Below are 25,736 nucleotides of genomic sequence, written 5' to 3'. Positions count from 1 at the left end.
CAATAATCATGACGACTGTTCCTTCTGTCAAATTGTCTCTCTCTTTTACCCACTTCTGGCGGGTCTGTAGAGACGGTAGGTAGTGAAGTAGGAAGCTGCTCCAAAACGTCAGCTAGTACTTGGCTGTACCTCCACATTCTTCGGCCGTTCGCTTCTTCAGGCCTGTACATTGTCTGGGGTAGCGCGGGGTCCAGCCGCCCCATTAGGAGTGTGTTGGGGGTGACTGGGTCGACATCTGCTACATCACTGGAGACGTATTTCTTTATGATCAGCTCGGTGACCTTGTGTCGGCTGTTCAAGACGATCGGGTACTTAATGTCATCTGGTAGATCGGGGGCTCTCCGCAAGCGACCACCCACTCTGATGAGATTATGGGCGTCACTCTCTGGTGCCAGGTGAATCAGTCTGCTGTCTGATGGGACGGGGTTTCCTCCCTGTAGACAGTCTAGCTCATCGGGGAACGAGTCTCTCTGGGCTCGTTGTAGTAGAAGAAGTTCTGCTTCTTCGTAGTCAGCTGCTGACATGTCAGTGGTGGACTGAATCTCTGGGTGGTGCCGCAGGAATGTTCTTTGTTGCGCACTCTCTAGGGTAATGCAGTCATCTATGTTGGGGTCTGTGGAGGCGACAGTGCTCAGTCCACAGAACATAGGTTTCTTGTTCTCAGCCTCCTCGTTACTTGCTTCCCTCGGGGTGGGCGTAGGCCAATCTCCTTCCGGGAGCTTGAGGAATGCTGGTCCGTCACTGTAGATGTTGCGACGGGTTAGGTCATCCAGGGACATTCCCCGGGTGATGACGTCAGCTGGGTTGTGTTTGGTGTCCACATACCGCCAGCTTGCTGCTTCTGTTAAATCTTGGATCTCGGTGACTCTGACTCCCACGAAGACTTTGTATCTGCATGAATCAGACTTGATCCATGTGAGTACTGTCGTGGAATCTGACCACAAGATTGTTCTATGCACCGGAATGGTGAGTTCACGTTGGATTAACGTGGCTAGATGCGCTCCTGCGAGGGCTGCGCAGAGCTCTAGACGTGGGATAGATTGTTGCTTACGTGGGGCTATTCTTGAGCGGGCCAAGATGAAAGCAGTGTGTATCTTTCCTCCCATCTCTTGGGCACGCAAATAGGCCACCGATCCGTAGGCTACTTCGGAGGCGTCGCTGAAGACGTGTAGCTCAATCTCGCATGTCTCTGGCCTCACTGTGGATGGGAAGTAGCTGCGGCGTATATTGACACCTGGGAGTGAGCGGAGTTCCGTCTCCCACTCTCTCCATGTTGAGGCAAGGTGTGCGGGTATTGGGTCGTCCCAGCCCTGGTCCTTGTCCCATAGTGCTCGTACAATCATCTTTGCCCTGGTGGTGTAAGGTAGAATACATCCCAACGGGTCATATTGTCTGGCGAGTGTTCTGTACACACTCCGTCTGGTGGTCGGTATCGCCGCCGACCTTCCCTGCTCTGGAGCCAAGGGTTTGTGTCTATAGTGGAGCGAGTCTGTTTTGAAGCGCCAGACTAGTCCTAGTGTCATTTCTTGGGCTTCTCCTGGGATTGTCGCCATCCAGGTCTCGCTGCTGGCAGCCTTGTCCGCGGAGGAGAGGCTGCGCAATACGTGCGGGTCGCTGCTGGCCCACTGCCTGAGATCAAAGCCGCCTTTGATTAGGGAGGCGCGTAACTTGATTAGGAGAGCCTCGGCTTCTTCTTGAGTCGAGACGCTTTGTAAACAGTTGTCCACGTAGAAACTGTTCTTCACACTGTGTTGGACCTCTTCATCTGCTGTTGGGTCCTCTGCGTCTCTCTGTGGGCTGGTACCGGCAGGGCACCATAGCCAGCTGGTCCAGGTGCTATTCCTCGGGGCTGGTCGTGTGTCGTGCTCACCCGTGAATGGAGTCGGGGGTCTGTAGCGCAGCGCCGCGGGGGTATAGCCTGGACTGTATGGGACCTCCTGGTCCGGTGGAGTACTGTGCTGTCGTCGGGCTTGGTTCTCCTCCTCCCCCTCTTCTTCCTCTATCAGATCTTCCAGATCCTGTAATCGTTTATCTTGCTTCTCCGCAGTGTATGCCGCTCCTTCCTTGTAGCTGGGTCTCGCTTGGACCGGTCTGGGAAGGGGGTCTGCGGGGGGTATAGGCTTTGTCTGTTGGTCAAGTTCAGGGTCGCTTGCTCGTTTAGGAGGCGCTGCTCTTGACTGTTGTCTCGACGAGTTCCTTGAACCCCTGGTGGAGGGAGAGGGTGTTGCCCTGGGGATCATCAGCCGCTTCCTTAGCTGCGCCATTAACTTGTCGCGCTCGGCTTGGCGCTGGATGAGATCGATGTTGCGCTCTGCTTCTCTTTGGGCATAGTCAGCGATGCGCTGGGCTCCGGCGGTGGCGCGCTCTGCTTCTCTTTGGGCATAGTCAGCGGCGCGCTGGGCTTCTCTTTGGGCACCGTCAGCGGCGCGCTGGGCGGCGGCGGCGGCGCGCTCTGCTTCGGCGGCGGCGCGCTCTGCTGCGGCCCGGTCTCTTACCATATTAATTTCCGTCTGAAGGCGTCTCATCTCCCGGCGTCTCATCTCCCGGCGTATGCGCTCTTCTTCGCTCCGTTGCTGCGCTTGGAGGCGTTCTCTTTCAATAGTAAAATGTTCGTGCTCGCTGAGCGCCTGTGCTTGGAGACGATCGCGTTCACCCTGAAGTCGATCGCGTTCGGTAGAGGCTGTCAGGCGGACGAGGAACGCCTGTTGTAGCATCCTCGCCGCTTCTCTGGGGGAAGGCGGTTGTGGAGGTGAGCCGCTCCTGCGTGAGCCGCTCCTGGGGGTACTCGTTGGGGAGTCCTGGAGCTCTAGTTCCTCGGCGCTCTCCTCCTCTTCTTCCGTGCAGAGTTCTCTCTCTGTAGGGTCGTCTTCCTCCCGGGGCTGGTCGGGGACTACTTCTTGGGTAGTGGCGGGGGGTAAAGGCATGTCAGTTCCCTCCTGGTCCCCACCGTGAGCTTGGTCAGTTACATTAGGACCTACTATGGCCTCTGTGGTCGGGGAAACCTGGTCGTTAAGGTCAGACATAATTTTACTTTCTACTTTTACCGCGTTTACCGTTTGTCGAAGGCTAGGTAGTTGACTGACAGTGTAAGCCTCTAAGTACTGAGGTGTCTGTCGTCTGCGCCGCGGGCGTTCTAGGTTAGGAGGATCGTTTCGTGGAGTGTTCATCATAGGCCATTTCGATATTAATAACACTATATTAATATTACACTAGTTACCCTCCGGCTCGAAGGACCAATTGTAACTGAGGGGTACAATTCCCTGACTGTATTGTTAGATATGATATTTAATACCACTACCTCATGTACTTTAACTTCTGGCCACCCAGTACAAGATATAAGTATGATGAACACTTTCCCACCTGATGAAACGAATCCACACAAATGTACCAAATCGAAGGTTTAATACAGCAAAAGGTGTATACAACGATCACTTAATTACATTTATGATTTGAAATATGAAATATGCACTTTTATGGCAAATGAGTATTCGTAGGTAAATCAACATTGAATGTCCAATCTCTGGTTGCGCAGGGAGTAAGTATACAACCTGGAATATTTAGGAAACGATAGCGATGGTACTTAAATGATTATAGCTGGATACACTAAGGGGGGGGGGGGGGTCCCGCTGGTTGTAAGACAGTAGGAGGGGGGGGTTAGAGAAGCCGCTGGCGGTATCCCATCTGGCCGACGGTGTCTTGGGAGAATCCAAAGTCTTGGACACGGTGCCCACAGAACCTCGGACCGCAGACGAATACAGCTGGACCCTCTGTGGACGGTATCTGCCGGTCCACAACGGAGAGACGTGAGGCGACCTCGCGTGTAGAGCGCCGTCTCACCTGGAGTCCTCTCCGGGGGGTAATTCCAACACTCCGCAGTGTTGGCCTTTATCCATGGAATAATCAAAGCACACAAAGCATAATCCAAGCCGTGGAAGGCTCGCCGTCGTCCGGGTAGAGTAATCCAATATACAGGTCCAGTCGCTCTTGGCCCGGAGCTCCTCGGATGCAATCACCACTAGGGGTCTGACCAGCCTGGTTAAGCGTCCAGATAACGTCAGGAACGATGGGGGTACTGATAACTTTAGAACTCTAACCGAACGATGCACCATACATAAATAGACTATTATTAGCTTAATAGAATACGTCCAACTCGACGGTATAGTGCCAAACTATGACTATTCAACTATTAATCTACACGATATCTCAATGCCTATTCTGGGGCCAAGTAGGCCTTACTACACCGCACGTGCGTCGTGGGGAGGCTTTGCGTCTGTCACTCTGTTGGAGGGTAAAGAACTGGACTAAAAGAAAGTTCTACTTTACTTGCGCCATATATATATGCGCTATGAACAAATAGTACCATTCGTATTTCGCCCGACATATTCCTGCGCGGAACCGGGGCTTGCCTCGACATGTTAGGCGGCACGATTGAACTTGGACCTAGGGGTATGGCAACCTGGCGCCAGGTTCTCGTCCAATGGTAGAATGAAACTATTATGGGCTGTTTAGTAGACTAAAGGGATATTCAATGCATATTGTACAAGGAATATACAGGGGATATCAAACGATATACAAATACAATTAAATATATATATATAAATAAATATACATATTCGGTTTAATCTGATCCTTCACAACAGTAGCCTATATTTTTCAGTCAGTTCGGCCTTTGTGTGCCAAACATTATTTAAGGCAAACCGCTCTAAACCTTTTTTTTTCTTTTTTTAAATAAATGAGAAGCATGTTTACATTTTTGGAGTGTTAAATCTTTTCTTTAAATAAAAAACAACGTATACCGAACCAAACCGAAAACCGTGACCCCAAAACCGTGATACGAACCGAACCGGGGATTTTGTGAACCATTCCACCCCTAGTAAATACACATGTAATACCTCCATTTTGCATGATTCTAGGATGAGAAATCCATTTCTCATATTCTTATGACCATTCTGGCTGGTTGTGACCTTGAAAGGTTATGTTGAAACTTTAGTAATTTTGCTTATCTGAAGACCATGGCCATAACATGGGCATTTTTGCTGAAGTATCCTCAGAAAAGGCGCCAATAGGATTACATCAGTGTATGCACACTAGGGCTGTCCCCGACTAAGGATTTGGATGGTCGCCTATGATTGGCCAAAATTTGCCGTTAGTCGCCTTTTTTAAAAAAATGTATCATTCCATTTGGGCTGTGGGGGGTGCTTAATGTCTGAGGGAGTCGACTGAAGGCTTCTTGTCCTCTGCAAAAGCATGCAATTGATCTAGTGTGTTCATTAGATGGGTGAAATCCTCTTTCAGTGCCTCTGTGCCTGTTTTCGTAGGCAGTTAGCCTCCAGTATGCGTGCCATTAGCGTTAGCCACGCTTCTAGGCCTCTTTGCTTTTGGAAAGAATGATACATTTGTGCTCAGTGCTGTCAACTTCACAAAGAAACAAGTGAAATGGAGTTTGCTGCACTACATTCTGGCACGGAAACATGTACGATCCGTGTGATCTTACATTGCGAGTTATCTGAAAAGCTCACACGTGCCCGTGTAGAGTGAATGTTGGTATTACAGTAAAGAGAAGTATGAATATGTCGCTTATGATTTAAGTGACCAAGGGCGGCTACGTGGCGTAGTGGGCAAGGCGCTCGCCACGAAATGCTGGAGACGCTGGGCTCGTCAGTTCGAGCCCAGCGCTCCACATTTGCTTTCAGTTTAGCTGATCGTCCGTACTAATACACATTGGCCGTATTAGGGGGTGGGAAACTGATGGGTGGGGATCGGGCGTTGTGGACAGCGACTCCTACAGGTCGGTTGGTGCGCCTGCGCAGTAGAATCAGGAAGTGTCGGGGGCAGCGTAAGCCTCCCACGCGTTACTCCTCGCCACTGAGAGATCGAGCTGCGCAGGTGAAAAGATGCGACTGCTGTTACCTCAAGTACCGGAGGGGACTTGTGCTATGTATGACTTAGTCCACATTGCAGCCGGCTTGTGGGAGGCAAGAAACAGCGTCCGTGACAGGGGAGGGTTGAATTGGATGATACGAAAATTGGGATGGGAGAAAATATAGAAAATGGGAGAAAAAGTGGATAAAAAAAAAATTATTTAAGTGACCATTGATTTAAGTGACCATTGATTTAAAGGAAAACTCCAACATTTTGGGAAATTAGCTTATTTAACATCTTCCCTGGAGTTAGACAAGAAGATACATACCTTTTTTGTCTCTGTGCATGCATTAGGCTTAGGGAACGCCCGCACCGTTAGCGTAGCTTAGCTTCAGAGAAGACGTCATCAACACGAGCCCCGCTCCGCTTCCTGGATTACTCGACAGACGCCTTGAAGCCTCGCTTCAAATTATTACACATCACTAGTAAAGCCTATGTGGCTGAACTGTACTGGACCAAGACTTCACATCTGGATCAACACGTTCTTCTTGTGGAAACAGAGATCAGACTGTGGACACCACAACATCTGTCCTGTGCCCCTGTGCCAAGAGGAAGGAGCGGGCGGAGGAGCCGGAGCCGCAGGACGAGCCGCTAGACGACTCCGACACCAACACTCTGGGCCTCTCCGCTCAGGACCTGAGGGACCCTGGCGCCATCCATTTTTACAGCTTTATTGGTCACGCAGGACCGACAGAGGAGAGGGTGAACGGGAGGAGAGGTGGGGAGGACATGCGACAAATAACGACAGGAGCTGGGATCGAACCCGGGTCGGCCGCGTAGGTGCGCGAGGCACTATGGTATGCGCCACTTTTGGAGCAATTTAAAAAAAATTCCAACTGCTGAAGGTCATCCCCCGAACATGAATGTGGCACCGGCGGATCTCCCGTGAATCGGTACTCTGTAGTACGGATGCACCGAATGGGAAATTCTTGGCCGAAACCGATACCGAAAATAGGAAACAGTTGGCCGAAAGGCCGAAAATTATTCATAGAATAGATTTTTTTTTTACCAATGTTGTTCAGCTACCTGATTATGGAAAAAATATATGATTATGGCAAAACTTTACTTAAATAATAAATAATCACTATTATGGGTCTTTTTGTATCACAAACCGTACTGTATTTGCAAATCTGGTATGTCATAAATGTATAGATGTAGCAGTACTGTCTATCTGCATGTCATGTATGTCATATATGTCCTGATGAATTGAAAATGGGGGACCCTGATGTAAACAAGACGAAAGTCTTTCTCTGGTCTGCATCCCCTTAACAATTGTGTGTATTGCGCTGTACTGTATTGTACCCATTCTGCAATATGTTAATAAAGTTTTCAATCAATCAATCAATCAATCAATCATCACTGGAAGTGGGTCAGACTTTTACCCTGAAGTTCCCTACAGTCCCCTACAGTCACGAAATACAACTCCAAAACGTTCCTGTAAACATGTTGTGACCTGTGTATTTACCACGTGGAGAAATAAAAAATTATTGAATTCGACATTTACGTTTTCTAAGCAAATATACTCGGAACAATTTTTTGCCTAACCACTCCTCTCTGGGCGCAGTGATTTCACGCAACGCAGTGCTACTTTCTAACGTGACGCCAGTGTTTGTTTACATTTTCATTTGATTCAAAGGATCCAAACCGATTGAAGTTTATGGATACCATGACTGTGGTAAGTTTTAATTTATGTTTTTAGATGGAAGGCTGTATTCCATCTGTCTAACGTTAGCGAATATTGTGAGATTGATGAATAGGACAGTCACAACGTTGCTGGACTATCGACCTAGTTAGCCCCTTTCATGACTGCGATGCACGCTACAGGGTTTGGGCAAGTGAATCCACACTCGTGGTATTATTATAACTAGGGATGCTCGATATTGGCTTTTTTACCGATATACCGATATTGTCCAACTCTTAATTTCCGATACCGATATCAACCGATGCCGATATATGCAGGGGTCCCCCCCCCCCCCCCCAAAAAACTGAATAATTTCAGGTAATTAACATTACATATATCTTGTCATGGAATTAACACAACATTATGCATACTTTTGACAATAAATAAAATCAAAATGTGTTCTTACTTGCTTGCCTGGGTAAATAAAGGGTAAATAAATGTAAAAAAATAAATAAAAAAAATGGTAGGTGTCTCCAGAAGCCCTGGGCCCTCATTTATCAACGTTGCGTACGCACAGATATGTGCGTAACCCCTGCGTACGATCATTTCTAAGCAAAGTGTGGGACTTATTTGAACTTATTTGAACAGCTCGGAGCATGCGTAGCTGGCGCCCGTTGGTAGAATATATTATTACAACGCGGAAATAAGCTTCTGTGCATTCGTTTCAACACTGGCGTGTTCTGTATGAACCGTAATTCATTATAGTTCATTGTAAAATAGAAACAGTAGTGTAATTATGGTCAAAACCCTATAAATAGCATTTGGAATAATAGGTCTTTCTCTCCGAATGAATGCAGCATGGTTATCGGAATATACGGGGTGTACTGACTGACTGCGCTCCGCGTAACGGGAACATAGAACCCGGGGATAGGGATGATCCCCGCGTAACTCAACTTGTTATTATTTTGCGCACAGACCGCAGAAACACGGGAACGTTTTGATTATATTTAAAAGGCTTTACGTTAAACGAAACAAGTGGAATTTCGAAGCTGTAAGCAGAATACAAGTCATATGAACACCCACGATATAGTGTTCTTCCCCCTTCCTACTGTATAAGAAAGAATAAAAAACGCATTGCAATGAGAACAGAGGGTGTATGTGTATTATAAAACCCTTGCAATAATTGTGTCTTAAATGAATGAAAAGCATACATGCTCTGGACACAGAGCATATATCGTGTGGGTGATATGACTTGTATTATGCTTACAGAATTCCACGTATTTAGTTTTACAATGTCAAAGCCTTTTAATATAAATCAAAACGTTCCCGTATTTCTGCAATCTATGCGCAAAATAATAACGAGTTGAGTTCTAACAAAGAACGTATTACATGCTGGGTATGCTGATAGAGTAAACTATAATATGAATATGAATAGGAATATGATATAAGGTATACACTGGTCCGTCCGCAGCCTTTTATTTATCCCATAACACACAGGTTGTGTCTTCTTGGTTCGGCATCGCCTCAGTGAACAATCTCCTGTGAAGTTTCTCAGAGTTCCGCTCGGGTCAGTCCATTATTTCACATCCCATGGGGGGTGTTTCATGACCATATATGGATAATCATGCACGAGCATTGACGGTAGAACAAAGAGGTATTTATCAACACGGAGGAGCGTAGGACCTGTGTACGCACGGTTGATAAATCCCAATATTTCTGTGCGTACACACATTCTAAATTCTGTGCTTACGTATGAAAATAGAAGACTTTCTAAGAACTGTTGATAAATGAGGGCCCTGAAGTCCTGCATCCACTAGTCAAACCTAAGAAATATGTGCTGTATTTTGTTCATCCACTGGTCAAACCTAAGACAAATATGGTGATATATTTAGTTCATCCACTTGACTAGTCAAACCTAAGAAAGATATGTGATGTATTTTGTTCATCCACTAGTCAAACCTAAGACAGATCTGGTGACATGATATTTTGTTCATCCACTAGACTAGTCAAACCTAACAAAGATCTGGTGATATGATATTTTGCTCATCCACTAGTCAAACCTAAGCAAGATCTGGTGATATATTTAGTTCATCCACTAGTCAAACCCAAGCAAGATCTGGTGATATATTTAGTTCATCCACTAGTCAAACCTAAGTAAGATCTGGTGATATGAGATTTTGTTCATCCACTAGTCAAACCTAAGTAAGATCTGGTGATATGAGATTTTGTTCATATAGCCCAACCCTAAGCATAACAACTGAAGCATAATACCACCTCGGAGAGCATATGGTGTTGGCTAGGACCGGCTATGTGGTCATCTTTCTTGTCTGCAGCCGGTGAAACAGCTCTGACACGGTTGTTGGGGCCGTCACTGAGGTCATTCTTTCCCTGGGACATCTTCACTGGACACGGCTCTGTAAAGTCCATACAGACAAAATCATAATTTAAAGCAGATAAAACATTTCAGTTATGGTTATAGCAATTGTACACTAGAAATGTAGTCATATTACCAATGCGATGGCATCACTGCAGTGTTTTGAGTAAGCACAATCTTTTCACGTTTGACAATTTTGTAATTTTCTGTAATATTAGACTAGTTTTTAAATGTTTGCACAATCATATATCATCATTATTTTCTGGACTGGTGGTTAGACGTTGGAGCTCTAGCAGAGCAAACACACACGCTTCCAATAATGGTGACTGTACTGTTCCCATGTGCAAGAGTTCGTTTGGACAGTCTGCCTTCTCTGTTAACCGGGCAAACTCATGGAACTCTCTGCCTACTGGCTTAAAACTGGAGTCCAATGCCAACGTCTTCAGCAGAGGACTCAAGGTACGGCTGAAATCAAAGCAGCAGTGCCCACATATGTAGACACAGCCTGGTTTTGTATTTTGATCATGGACTCTTGTTTTGGTAACCATTTTGTTCTGATTTGTGATTTTAATTCTCTATTATACTGTTAATTTGATTATATCATTATAGAAAAGCCTCAATGGACTAGTGTTGAAAACTAGCACTAACACGCAAAACAACACATCTGGTCTGTCCACTGTGACTGGTCCAATGTAGCTGTGGTGTCCATTAAAAATAAAGGTTCTCATTCATTCATTACTTTTGCAAAAATATGTAATTTCATAAAGTCTGTAAACAAAGTTTAAGGTTTCTCTGCTCCCAATTTGTCTCTTGCTCGTCTTTTCTACATGCTTGTTTTGATTCTGTAGGTGTGGGGGGGGGGGCAAATACATTTGTATGCTCCTCTCTTACGCATCTTTTTAAACAAACTACTGCTTTCTAGCACTGCCTCCTTAGAGCTGCTTGTCCGTCTGCATGTTTTGTTTTCAGTATTTTATTGACAAATAAGCATCTTCATCTTTGCTTTGCTGGCAGTGTATTTGTCTAATTTGACGTCATTTTAGTATCCTCCTGATCTAACGTGACCCTGAAGTGTAAACAGAGTCAGACAGACAGTCAACGTCCGCTTTTGGCGTTAGCTTGCTGCTCCCCTGGCTGCAAAAGACATCCTCTAGCCATCTAATATTACAACTAATGTTAGCTAAATACCTAATTCTACCAAGCATTATCCCAACGTGCGCTGCATTACACTAAAGGGTAGTGTAAGATGTCTGGTAGTGTAAGACAGTAGGGAGTAAATGTATTATTATAGTCATGTGGGTGCTGTGGAATGTTGATTGCTCCACTTCTACAAGGACCATTTGCATGTTCTTGGTATCTAGGGACATCTATGGATCTCAGGGAATAAATATTGTGTCTGTTACTAGGCTGGAGTCAATTGTGATGAAACAAGGAGAATATAAATTATGATTTTTCACAATAACACCATGCTAAAAATGACCAGACATGAAAGACTGTCACTGAGCTCGTTCAGAACTTTCTTGAGATCACGTGACAAAATCTAAGCAAATGAATAAAGGGAAGATGATTAAACAGAAGGTTTTGTAGATACAGTACTGAATTCTGCCAATTTGCAATTTGAAAATTATTATTATAGAATTTAGAATATTTAGAATATCAGGCCTATAAATTACCTTATTATAGCCATGTTGCACATCTATGGATCAGGCCAAATCTACTCTTTCCAATGGCAGAGTTCAATCTGGATTTAGTATCACAAGAACCGTGAATGAAATCTACTGTAAATACAGTTTTAATATTGGACACTGCTCCGCCATTTTGAATCCGATTGCAACAAAGGTTATCCTATAACCCTAGTTATATGAGTAACTGGCAAGCATCTTGCTCGCTCTATTGGATAGTACTCGTTATACCATTGTATACATTGAAAGTATTTACCATGCACCTTACATCTACCTGGCCACGCCCACTCCGGGTCACGCATATAACCATGACACGTGGCCGTGCTCAACCCTTCCGAGCCTGAGTTTCATTCGAAAGACAGTCAGGGGTCCTCAGGGCCGCAAAGCAAGACGCTTGCCAGTTACTCATATAACTAGGGTTATAGGATAACCTTCATTATATTTCGTATACTGGCTACACGTCTTGCTCGCTCTATTGGACTAATGGGCGGAGTAAGGCGCGTAGGCCCGATAGATGTACCCGCTGAGGCCCCCTTTACGACCACCAGAAAAACGGGGAGGGTACTGGCCCTCACACTCGTCCTAACGAGGAGCGGAGGGATAGAACACAGACTATGCGAAAAAAGGGTGCAGTACCAAAAAACGCATAAAGAGAGTAGACCGCATGAAAAAACCCTGCGACTACCTCACCACGCATCCTGCCCGCTTCACAGAGGTCCGGGCCGAGGGACTCTCCACCCGTCACCAGCTTCGACTGAAAGGCAGAGAGCTGGGCGATCTTAGTCGCAGTGGCCAGGTTTTTGGTGGAAGCGACATAGGCCATGTCAGAGACCGCCAGCTGTGAGGCCGACTTCCCCCGGCATCGGCTTTCGGTCCGGGTGGCACATCATGTCGGGGCAGAGGACCGCAGCCAGCTGTTTGTCGAGCCGTGGCACGCCAGTCCTCATGCCCTGAACCTGACCCTCCACCTGCGTGAACGCTGCATTCCGTCCCCGGGGATGGATAACTGGGACCACTTGAAAAGGTGGTTTGGGGAGCCCGACACCATGGACAGATTAGGACTGGGCTGGGGCAGATTTATACACAATCGCGCCGTCACAGTGTTTCCATCAAAGCAACAAGCTAGACCGCTGAGAGCGTGCGTGTCGGAGACGGAGAAGCTGCCTTTGCTAGCTAGACTCGCGTGCTGTGTTGAGTATACCCGCAAGGAGCAGCTCGAGCGAGCGATATTTCAGCACTGCAGGGAGAACGCTGGAGGAGAGGAGAGGAGAACAGCGCTGAAGCCATCAACATGCCATTATTTTCCTTCAGAGCACCCGCGAATGTACGGCAGAGTGGAATAAACTGTAAAAGGTTTTGCATGATTGTTCTTGGATTTAGCCGGTTGGTGAAGATTTGTGAGTTTTGTTAAAGTTATTCAACGCAAGACGTTTTTGTTGCCGATGTTCATCTAACAGTGAAGTGGTGAGTCCATCCTGATTTACTCAAATTAATTGGCTGCTGGTTAGAGTGTTTTCGGTATGCTTTAGCGTCATGACATTAATGTTTTAGGCTGTGGGCATGTAATTGTTGCTGTTGTTAGCCGCAGAGCTATGTCGTTATTGCATTGTGCATTTTTGTCGTAATGTAGGATTTGTGTGTGTAACGTAGGTAGTGTGTGTGTGTGTGTGTGTGTCTGTCATCACATCGTAATATTGGCCTCGGGCTTAAAGGAAAACTCCAACATTTTGGGAAATTCGCTTATTTGCCATCTACCCTGGAGTTAGACAAGAAGATACATACCTTTTTTCTTCTCTGTGCATGCAGTAGGAGTAGGAAGACGCGCACCGTTAGCCTAGCTTAGCGTCAGTCACTGGAAGTAGGTTCCTCCATTAGCCTAGTTCCCAAGGTCTTCCTACTCCTACTGCATGCACAGAGAAGAAAAAGGTATGTATATTCTTGTCTAACTCCAGGGTAGATGGAAAATAAGCAAATTTCCCAAAATGTTGGCGTTTTCCTTTAAGTCGGGCTAGGGCAGAATAATTGCTTAACTTTTCGGGCTAGGGTAGGGCCGGGCCTGAATGCTACAGGCTTGGGCCGGGCTGGGGCAGACATGTCAGGCCCCTGCAGACGTCTACCCTACAGCCTTAATCAATAGGTGACAGAATAAATTTTTTTTAAGAATTCGCATAGGTAAATTTTTTGTATCCACTTTTTCTTCTTATTTTTCAATTTTTCTCCCATCCCAATTTCGCATTTCCAATTCTCCCCTCCCCTGTCTTGAACGTTGCTAGACTATGCCCCCCACTGGTCGGTTGTAGTGAGGATAGAAGCCTTGCATCACGTGTCCCCTCCGGTACACAAGGAGGCAGCCTGTCGCATCTTTTCACCAGACAGCGCGGACTCTGTGGCGAGGTGTAACACATTGGAGGCTCACGCTACCCCCGCTACTTCCTGTCTCTGCTGTGCAGGCGTCACCCAACCGACCTGTAGGAGTCGCTGTCCACAACGTCCAATCCCCACCCATCGACTTCCACCCACTACCTCTGCAAATTAAGATAGTATGACGACTGGCCCAAGCCAGAGGCAATGCTGGCACCCGGATTCGAGACCGGAGTCTCTTGCATTGGTGACGAGCGCAATCTCTGCTACGCCACCCAGCATAGGTCAATTCTTAACCTCACATCTAGAGACTTAAAAAGATGTCTAAGAAAGAAAAAGAAAGAAAGAAAGAAAGAGAAAGAAAGAAAGAAAGAAAGAAAGAAAGAAAGAAAGAAAGAAAGAAAGAAAGAAAGAAAGAAAGAAAGAAAGAAAGATGACAAGAAAAAGAAAAGTAACATACTGGTCTCCTGGTGGTCTGTGGGCTCCTTCAGCCCAGTGGACATATCCGTGGGTGGGTCTAGCGTGTCCTGAACCTCCTCTATTTTAATTATCAGTAGGTCACTGGGTGGATCTGGAACAGAGGGAGACAGAAAAAGTATGTACAGTGCCATGAAAAAGTATTTGTCCAGTCTCTGATTTCTTCTGTAACTAATTACAGATCTTTTTTAATAATCAGTAGGTCTCTTCAATCTCTGGACCTAAAGATTTCCCTGTGGATTTATTCCGAACTGTATTTGACCAGGGACCAGCCATATAAAGGAGGGTCTACCAGCTAGTGCAAGACAGTCATAGAGAGTAATGAAACACATGGCCATTTAGTTTACTTTCCATCCATCAGACTCTTCAACAATGTATGTGAAAATACCACACTTTGTTATGGTACACTATACGACTAAGGTACCCATGTACATGTCAAAATACTTCCCAAAGGTCAGTGAATACCACAACCACTACACCAGAGAAAGCTCAACAAATCATGTTAAACCCAGATTCAGCTCAAACAAGGGACTAAATACGTTTCGCAATTATGCCACATCAATGTGGAACGCCCTACCTAAAGCTGTAAAGGAATGTGAATCCCTACCCACATTCAAAACCGCTCTTAAAGAGCACCTACGGGAGGCTGCAATTCGAAACTGGCCACCGTAAATGCCCAAAACCCCCACCACCTCCTAATAGACAGTCTCCTCCCCACCGCATGTATATATTCCCTCCCCGCCGTATGTATATCTCTCTCCCACCCACCCACCCCCTCCTAATGTACAGTCCCCTCCCCATCATATGTATATACTCTGTCAGGATCTAGGGGTAACAGTACTGTATATTTGAATACCGTTTATGTCACAAATGTATCAGTACTAAATACCTATATGTCCCTATGCCATAAATGTCATGTATGTTGTGTATGTCATAAATGTCTATATGAATTGAAAATGGGGGACCCTGATGGAAACAAGACAAACGTCTTTCTCAGGTCTGCATCCCCTTAACAATTGTGTGTATTGAGCCGTACTGTATTGTACCCATTCTGCAATCTGTTAAATAAAGTTTTCATTCATTCATTCATTCATTCAAACAAGAATGAATTTCCCTATTGGGATTAATAAAGTGCAAATCTAACTTTCACCAAACATCGTTTATTGTAAAAATAAAAAGGAGACTCTTGATAATTGTTTTTAATTTTTTTAAATAGTCCTTAACACATTCAGATTTGCGAGTGCTTAAAATATATCTTAAATTATGGCTATGGGTCTAATACACCCGTCGCTTATCAATGAGTTGCTTGCAGTCAACATGTACAAAACAGTACACAAAACAGTACACAAAACAGTAATTTTTTGGCTGATTTATAAATCGTTTTCAAATAAACGCTAGATTATCGATAGTATATGTGTCCTCATGCACGATACAGAAGCGGGCTGAAAATCGCTTATCTGTGCATTGGTCGGCACCAACGGCACACACACACACACACTCAGACACGTTGTGATCGCTGTGAAAGAAACATCTGATTAACCCAAGATTGGTAACAGAGTCCTTACATCTGATGTCCTGCAAAAAGATTAATCTAATTCCTGATCGCCATTCCAAATATTGATTGCGTTTATTGATCCAACGTTATATATCCAAAACACATAATCCACGCTGCTCAGTGTCCCCAGTCAATGTGGTATAACGATACTGCATGCCCGAGAAGGAAAACCTGGACCGGATTTTTTTTTTATGCACAGTCCCAGCCAATCCAATCCAATGATGTGCAATACCATCCAGGAGACGATAGGTGGCGGTATTTGCCCTTTTGCGAGCTCAGACCCATTCCCAACGATAACATCAGGTTGGATGGATGAAAATGAAGGATATCGCTAATAAAAGAAATAACGATTAAAACCCGACTATACTCGTGATTGGCGCTCAAGCATCGGCGAGTTAACCCGACTATCATCGGGTCTGGCGTCCAATGTGTTCATCATGAATTTGAATTAATCAATTAAATTGATTAATCTCCCAGCCCTACCACTGACCCCTTTAGCTAAGGCTTAATACATCATATCAGCTTAGTTATCCTGGTTGCTATTCAATCCAGCAGGGGAACCAGGACAAAGGTGTTCCATTTATAAAAGAGATACCAGAATAAAGTGCTCCAAATAGTTAGGCTGAATGTGAACAAGAGTTTGATGAAATTAAAGAATGACGTTATTGCATTGTGCATTTGTTGTCGTAATGTAGCATTTGTGTGTAACGTAGGTAGTGTGTGTGTGTGTGTGTGTGTGTGTGATGTCAGTCATCACATCGTAATATTGGCCTCAGGCTTAAAGGTCAACCTCCACGTTGTATTTTTGTTCAATAAACAATGTGGACTAGGCCAACAGTGGCTTTCATGAAGAAGGGGGGAAAAAAGTATTGAAATTGACCCAGTTTTAGCGTTTTTATCAAACATTTTGTCTGCCCAACACAATCACCACGCACGTGCATATTTTAATCAATGGTTCATAACGTGCGTGTGTAATGGAAATGATCGTCACAACAGGTGCAGGACAACAGGGGGCTCACCAGGGGGCGCTGAGAGTCACACAGCTAGTGGCAGGCAGAGAGCCTTGCTACCATAGATATATGCTTGCTACTACTAGCCGAATGGAAATGTATCTGTTTCACCTCACTATTGCTCCGTGATTATAGCCATCCATCCATCTCTAAAGCTAACCACTATTTGTAAAAGCCACAACCACGTTACCATATTTGTAATAATGTAAATCATTGTGTCGTTGTACACATATTGTGTTTATAACGTTAGTAGATAACATAGCTTAGCTAGGTAGCTATTGTGCTAACAACATATCCCGACATCCGGCTCGCTGGCCGGCATGAACGGCCGACCCAAAATGGTTCTCTCCTCTCTGTACACCCCGTCCCCACGGGTGCCCTGCCGGGGGGCCCATGGACGCGACGGCGGCGGCAGCCGTAGGGTGCTCGAGCCCGTAAAGGCTAGTGTTACACGATAGCTATGAGCTAACTAGCCCTGCGGCCGCCGCTGTTGTCGAGTCCACAAGCTCCTCCGCGGGGACGGGGGCACACAAAGAGAGAACCACCCGCAGGGACGGCGGGCTATAGGCTAACGTCAGTGAGTGTAGTGGTCCCGACTGCGTGTAGCAGGGACGGCGGAGATATAGGCTAACTGTGATGCACCGAGTGAGCCACCATTGATCTAGTACTATGACCCGGACGGACATAAGGCATACGTTTCCTGAAGTGACGTCACGGCCGTGCTAGGTGCTAGCGTCTGATAAGCTTTTAGATTCGGCTCATTAATATTCACCTGTTGTGACGTCGGCGTTTGATAAGCTTTTTTGATTCGCGCGTGCATGTTATTCGTGCGTGGACCTTTTTAACTCTTTCAGAGTGGCATTTCCGGTGTCAAATGGGGAAAAAAAAAATTAAATTATATACCAATGATGTAAACTACCCATAATTGATCAGTAGGGTTTAACCTGGAGGTTGGGTTTAAGTCGGGCTAGGGCCGAATAATTGCTTAACTTTTCGGGCTAGGGTAGGGCCAGGCCTGAATGCTACAGGCTTGGGCCGGGCTGGGGCAGACATGTCAGGCCCCTGCAGACGTCTACCCTACAGCCTTAATCAATAGGTGTCAGAATAAAAATGATCATATTCATTTTTAAGAATTCGCATAGGTAAATTCTTAACCTCACATCTAGAGACTTAAAAAGATGTCTAAGAAAGAGAAAGAAAGAAAGAAAGAAAGAAAGAAAGAAAGAAAGAAAGAAAGAAAGAAAGAAAGAAAGAAAGAAAGAAAGAAAGAAAGAAAGAAAGAAAGAAAGAAAGAAAGAAAGAAAGAAAGAAAGAAAGAAAGAAAGAAAGAAAGAAAGAAAGAAAGAAAGAAAGAAAGAAAGAAAGAAAGAAAGAAAGAAAGAAAGAAAGAAAGAAAGAAAGAAAGAAAGAAAGAAAGAAAAAGAAAGAAAGAAAGAAAGATGACAAGAAAAAGAAAAGTAACATACTGGTCTCCTGGTGGTCTGTGGGCTCCTTCAGCCCAGTGGACATATCCGTGGGTGGGTCTAGCGTGTCCTGAACCTCCTCTATTTTAATCATCAGTAGGTTACTGGGTGGATCTGGAACAGAGGGAGACAGAAAAAGTATTTACAGTGGCATGAAAAAGTATTTGCCCACTTTCTGATTTCTTCTGCAATTACATATCTTCTTTTTTAATAATCAGTAGGTCTCTTCAATCTCTGGACCTAAAGATTTCCCTATGGATTTATTCCGAACTGTATTTGACCAGGGACCAGCCATATACAGGAGGGTCTAGCAGCTAGTGCAAGACAGTCATAGAGAGTAATGAGACACATGGCCATTTAGTTTACTTTCCATCCATCAGACTCTTCAACAATGTATGTGAAAATACCACACTTTGTTGTGGTGAAACAAATAGATTGAGGCTTCATGGAAAGAAAGAGGAGGGAAAGCTGTGGACACAGAGACATACAACTGTGCTGCAACAGAGGATGGACAACAAGAGAAAAGAAAGACAAGGAAAAGAAAAGTAACATACTGATATCCTGATGGTCTGTGGGCTCCTCCTTCAGCCCAGTGGACATATCCATGGGTGGGTCTAGCGTGTCCTGAACCTCCTCTATTTTAATCACCAGTAGGTTACTGGGTGGCTCTGGAACAGAGGGGGACATAAAAAGTATTTACAGATTTGTCACTGTTTTTATTTTTTTTATCTTTATACAAAATCTAAACAGGATGTAATTGAGTCCTGAGCCTCTTCTTTCATGATTGATAGGAAGTTGGAGGTAGATCTGGGGCAGAGGGAGACAGCAACTAAGGAAATACTCCAGTATTTACAGTATTATTTTACAAATTATTATATTTATATACTGAACTTTATTTAAAATCAAACATACTTCATTTTCCTCCATTACATTTATTTAAGTTAAACAAGACCACTGACTCCTTTAGCTAAGGCTTAATACATCACAGTTGGGATCCCTTCTATCAGCTTAGTTCTCCTGGTTGCTATTCAATCCAGCAGAGGAACCAGGACAAAGCTGTTCCATTTATAAAAGAGATACCAGAATAAAGTGCTCCAAATAGTTAGGCTGAATGTGAACAAGAGTTTGATCAAATTAAAGAATGAGAGGAGAGAAAGCAATGGCGACAAAGACTGAGACATACAAACATGCTGGAGCAGAGGAAGGAGAAGACTAAATCAAGATAAGAGAAGGAAACAACATACTGATATCCTGGTGGTCTGTGGGCTCCTCCTTCATCTCAAAGGAAGTCTCCTTGGGAGGCTCTAGCGCGTCCTGATCTTCTTTTTTAATAATCAGTAGGTCTCTGGGTGGATCTGGGACAGAGGGAAACACAACTCAACATACTAGTCTTTATTTACTTCTGGGTCTGGAGAGTAAACTAAAGTATCTTCAGTAGGAAGTCTTGTTCTGACTTACAGAGGTCCTGCTGGTCTGATTCCTCCTTCATTCTAGCAGGTGTGATCTTGGACGTCTTCTACTGGAACTGGAGTTTTGCTACAAGGATAAATGCAGATGGTCATAGAGAGCCCATACTGTAGATCCAAGTCTGGAACTGACTGGTCAGCCAGGACATATATAGAGGCTTCTCTCCACCAATCACATCACAGTATGGAGGGGAAAAGAATGAGAACTGTAGGCCAATTAGTTGGCATGCTTTTATTCAAAACCGATTACATAAATGCAGTAACCTGCCAGATTGAGACCGGCACCTATTTGATCGGATCCGGCACCTCCTCTGTCATAATCTTCTGTCAATACATTTAGTGGGGGGCGTGGCCAGGTAGCATAGGGTTTTGATTGAATTGATTGATTGAAAACTTTATTAATCCACAAGGAAGCATATGCTAGGACCATTACTGTTCCTAATTTATGCAAATGACATGTCGTCAGCTTGTGACTGCAACTTGTTCCTGTTCGCGGACGACTCAGCCCTGCTGGTCTCTGACAAGAACAAGTTACAGGTTGAAAAAACCCTCAGCTCGGAACTTGGCAGAATCTGGCTAGCTGAAAACAAACTATCATTACACTCCGGGAAAACAGAAGGATGAAATTACATACCTGGGTTCCATCCTAGAGGCAAATCTTTCCTGTGACAAAATGGCATCCAATGTAATAAAAAAAAGTCAACCAAAGAACTAGATTCTTGTACCGGAACTCCTCTCTGGTAAACAAGAATACCCTGAAGTCTCTGGCAGGAGCACTCATTCAAGGGTACTATGACTATGCTTGCACTTCATGGTACCAAAGCACCTCAAAGGCGCTAAAAACAAAATTACAAACATCCCAAAACAAACTGGTCAGACTACTGCTTGACCTTACTCCTAGAACCCACCTCACCCCTGCCCACTTTGACTACCTAGGATGGCTTAGAGTAGACGACAAAATAAGTACCCGCCAAGCGCCAATGGCGGGCAGATTTAAGGTTTGGCGAGTAACAATGAGAGGTCTGCCCGCCACCTGGCATGTAACAAAATAGTTCATATCGATACTCTTATTTTGAAAATCCTGTGGCAGGTCTCATTTCCGCCCCAAGCGCAGCTCCAGCTATATTATCTATGGCTCCGGCAGCTAGCAACGTTCGGTTCATATCGATACTCTTATTTTGAAAATCCCGTGGCAACTCGGCAAGTCATATCCGCCCAGTCCGTGCTAATGTCTGCTGGCAGTGCGCCTATTTTGCGACCCGAAATAAGTCTGTGGTGTTTTTTTTCTCTCACAACGGGTCAAATGCATCTAACATGCTTTGCATCGTCGCCATTCCTTTATGCCCACATCACACTCTCCCTTTCTCTGTGTCTGTGCGCGTCTATTTGTATTAAAAACAATAGATTGTTTTTTCATTTAAATGTCTGGAAGAGCTAAATAAATTTTTTTCAAATTATATTTTCGTTACCTTTTTTGAGTTGATCTAAATGTTACTGATTGTGTTAAATGGGCTTATGATATCGTCTCATATCGATTGCAGGCACCTGCATCGTATCGTATCGTGGCAGATATCGGCAAATATCGTATCGTTGTCCAAAGAATCTATATCGTATCGTATCATGATGAAACTGGTGATTCCCACCCCTAGTAGAGTCCATACATCCAACACCAAAGATGTCTCGCAGATAATACAACTACAAGTATAATTATATAATATATATATTTTATAAATGGCCTTTTTGAGTGTTTAGCATTGTTTCCTAGCTATGTGAACTTATATTAATATGATCTATGTCTCAAAATTCTCATATTGGCGCATTCTTCCAATTCTCCTCTCACAATATTCACCCTCACTGAACTGAGTCGTTTGAAAATGTGCCTATATGTGATGTCATATAGTCACTGCTGCATGTTAATGTTCAGGGGGGCCGGCACGGTGCCGTGGTTTAGGAGCCCAGGCTCAAAACAGCTCGAGATCTTGAGGTAGAAAAATGCTGTTTTTGAGGACTTGATTAGAAATACAAAACAATGAATAAAAAAAATATATATATTACAGAGGTGTTCCATAGACTCACAGGAATTGTGTAAAAGTGCCCAAATAGTGAAAGAAATAGTAAAATAGTTCCCCTTTAAAAAAATTACATTTTTTTTTTTATAAAACCAAAAACAATCGGTATCGAACTGTTTGTAAAATACAGGTGGATGGAGAAAAACTTGAACAAGTGAAGGAGTACATGTACCTTGGAAGCTGGATCAGTGAAGGTGGAAGAGCTAACATGGACATTAAGAGAAGAACCGGAATTGCAAAGGGGGCATTCTGGAACCATAAGGAATTATTGAGAAGAAACATAAGTTGGAAAACGAAGAAAAAGGATTTTGGAAACGTATGTTATGTCAGTCTTTTCATACGGAGCAGAAGCATGGACGCTGAATGAAGAGGCAAAGAGGATGATAGACTCTTGTGAAATGTGGACGCTGAGGAAGACGCTGAAGATAACATGGAAGGATAAGATCAAGAATGAGGAGGTACTGAGAAGAGCGGATATGCAAGGAGGACAGCTGCTGGAGAGGTTGAAAAAGAGAAAGATGGAGTTGTGCGGGCATGTTCTGAGAGGATCCAGCGGGGAGATGTTCAAGAAGGTGGTAATGGGGAAGGTGGATGGAAAGAGAGGAAGTGGAAGACCAAGAAGAGGCTGGGTAGACGACGTCTGTGATTGGAGCGGAGTGAGAGGCGGAGTCACGGAGTTGGAGAGAAGAAGTGGGGACAGAATGGGTTGGAGAGTGATAGGCAACCTTCGGAACGAAGAAGCCACCTAATGATGATGATCGGTATCGGCCGATATGGCTCATAGACGATCGGTGATCGGTATCTGTGGCAAAAAAACTTGATCGGGGCATCCCTAATATTCTCCTTTTCCCACTGCCCAGTAGAAAATAATTTTAGTTTCTTTGCTGCCATGAAAGTTCGTTATTAATATTTTCAAAACGACTATGCTATTTTCATATTATTCTACAGGGTCAACCCAGTGAAGCCCAGGTGGCCAGTTCATCCTCAGCAGCAGAGCAAGAGGCATCAGAGACACCATCTCCTCCCAAGAACAAACCTGCCATGGCAGAGCTATTTGGAGAGATCTTCACAACAGGGAACCACCTTGTCCAGCATCACAAAGGAGGAAATCACTTGCATGGTGGAAAATCAATGAACAGAAGTATCCTCACATTGCCAAGGTGGCACGACGTTACCTCGCTGTCCCAGGTACATCTGTACCAAGTAGTATTCTCTACAGCAGGGGACATTGTTACTGCAAGTAGATCTCGTCTCTCGGCAGAGAATGTGGATAAACTCATCTTCTTGCAGAAGAACATGAAGATAGAATGAACAGTACAGTCAGTGTGTGTGTGTGTTAGTTTGATTTATGCTGCATTTTATATTGATGGCGTTCTAATTAGTTTGTTTATTTATTTTAAATAACACAGTGACACTTTAACTTTTGATAAGAATTCCAGCCATATTCCTTTCATTTTATTTCAAATACTGCAATTAAATTTCAAGCGGAAAAGTAATCTTTCCACTGAGAATCAGGGAATTTATTTATTTGTGTGTTTATTTTAAAGAAAGGAAAGTGCTGGTTGAGCATATACACGCAGCATACTTTTGATTGATGGCCTTTGTTTATAATGTGGCCACAAATAGAAAGGTTTAATTATTGTGTTTTTTTGCAGTGCACTAAGTTAATATTTAAATGTAGCCTATATTTAAGTCAGTTCGGTCTTTGTGTGTTTTTTAATAAATGTTGTTTATATCAGCAATGTCTCCCTTCTTGCTGTACCAAAATCTCTAGCTCTAACCAGTCACTGTGAAATGACATTTGGATGCAGTTCACATTTTATTGTTGAACCACTAGATGGCGTGGGCTGCATCAATCTCCCCAGGAGAGGATTTCATTAAGGCAGGACAGGTTACATTTAAAAAGGACAGGTCAGTAATTTCCTCCTTGTGGTAAAATGATGTGCCTGATGTCAAACTGCCTCATTCTTTCAGTTTTTGCATGACTACGTCCTTGAGAATAACTGAAAAGTTGGATTATTTTTAGGCTATATATATCTTATGCTGATGCTGGTATTTTTGGAGTGTTAAATTTTTTTGAATAAAAAACAATGTATATCGAACCGAACCGAAAACCGTGACCACAAAACCGTGATACGAACCGAACCGTGGGTTTTGTGAACCGTTCCACCGCTACTGTAAATATGATGTTTTGATACCGAATTGTTAATTGCACGTGTCTTCACTCCTCTTGATCATATCCTCTGCTTTCAGGGAGTGAATGGAGACCGGCTGCAAACATGATTTGTTCCGGTACCCAGTAGCCCATTGGGACCGGTAACACAAGGTGCCAACCTGCTCATCCAGAGCAAAAGGGGTTAAGTGTCTTGCTCAAGGACACTTCGACACGCTGCCCGGGTGGCGTGTATCACTTCCGCAACGGATTTAGTTGGATTTCGGTTTCCGGGTTCGCCTGATTGGCCGCGACGGCCACGTGACACGCCGTGGCATGCCCCCGCGGCAGCGGCAGAGGCAAGGCGCCGCTACACGCTGCTGTGTTTCACTGCCGCTTTCCCACTTCAACGCCAGAGCAATATTGTCACGCCATCTTCTGAGTGCAGACGCGCAGCTGTGTATCATTTAATCATTTATCATTTAACATTTGAAAGACATACATTGTTGTCATACAGAAGTACAGAATACTTTAATCCAAAATGCTTCTTACTGTTACTGTTAGAGACTGTGCTAGACAAGATAAGTATGAAATAAAATAGTATAGAGACATATGTACAATGTTCGATGCAGAATAGAAGTAACTGAGTTACCATACAATATACAATATACTATGCAATGTAGCAATATACAATACGCTATAGTGCAACGCAGCAATGGGATGAGGTACAATTTACAGTAAGGTGTACGAGTTGCAGTGCAAATGCTTATTACTGGCGCGCTCCAGAGACTGTTACTGTACCATACAATATACAATATACTATGCAATGTACTAATATACAATACGCTATAGTGCAAAGCAGACGCGGGATGAGGTACAGTTTACAGTAAGGTGTACGATTCTTGACAAAAGGGACACGCCAATATTATTAGATGACTGATGACAGCACAGCAGCGTGGCGCGATATTATTAGATGACTGAACCGATGTGAAAGGGGAAGTGAACTCCAGCCTCGTGGTCAAGTCCACTCCGCCACGAGCGTCAACACAGCAGCGCGCTGCCGCCTCTGCCGCTGCCGCGGGGGCGTGCCACGGCGTGTCATGTGGCCGTCGCGGCCAATCAGGCGAACGCGGAAACCGAAATCCAACTAAATCCGTTGCCGAAGTGATACACGCGCCCGGGAGGAGCGGGAATCGAACAGGGAACCTCCAGATAACGAGGCGACTGCTCTACCTACCGAGCCACTGTCGCCCCATGTCACCACATTACTAGGGGTAGAACAAATCACAAAATCAACGGTTCGGTTCGTATCACGGTTTTGTGGTCACGGTGTTCGGTTCGATATACCTTGTTTTTAATTTTAATTTCTTTATTTAACACAAAAAAAAATGCTTCTCATTTATCTGAAAAAAGAAAAAAAGGTTTACAGCAGTTTGCCATAAATAATGTTTGGCACACAAAGACCGAACTGACTGAAAAATATAGGCTACATTTGTCAGTATTAACTTAGTGCAAACAGGTAAGTAAGTAAGTAAGTAAGTAAGTATTTATAAAGCACCTTTCATACATGTCATGTAGCTCAAA

The 25,736-nt window shown here is 44.4% G+C and overlaps 1 protein-coding gene across 1 annotated transcript in view; it reads right to left on the bottom strand.

Annotated features, from left to right (window-relative positions):
- The window catches only part of LOC311237209 (uncharacterized protein), a gene marked incomplete at its 3' end in the record, with an annotated part of 20,086 nt that extends 1,535 nt beyond the window's left edge, over positions 1 to 18,551 (bottom strand). Inside the window, exons 1-3 of the mRNA XM_084325018.1 lie at positions 18,469 to 18,551; positions 14,421 to 14,531; positions 9,818 to 9,957 (exon numbers count right to left, since the gene is read on the bottom strand). Coding sequence (XP_084181144.1) covers positions 9,818 to 9,957; positions 14,421 to 14,531; positions 18,469 to 18,511 — 294 coding nt within the window. The 5' untranslated portion in view covers positions 18,512 to 18,551. The remainder of the gene's footprint in view (positions 1 to 9,817; positions 9,958 to 14,420; positions 14,532 to 18,468) is intronic.
- Positions 18,552 to 25,736: the final 7,185 nt, after the last annotated feature.

The sequence above is a fragment of the Notolepis coatsorum genome, assembly GCF_963971535.1.
Source record: "Notolepis coatsorum genome assembly, chromosome: 1".
Taxonomy (NCBI): domain Eukaryota; kingdom Metazoa; phylum Chordata; class Actinopteri; order Aulopiformes; family Paralepididae; genus Notolepis; species Notolepis coatsorum.
The sequence above is the reverse complement of the archived record's forward strand: the minus strand, read 5'-3'. Positions and strand labels throughout refer to the sequence as shown.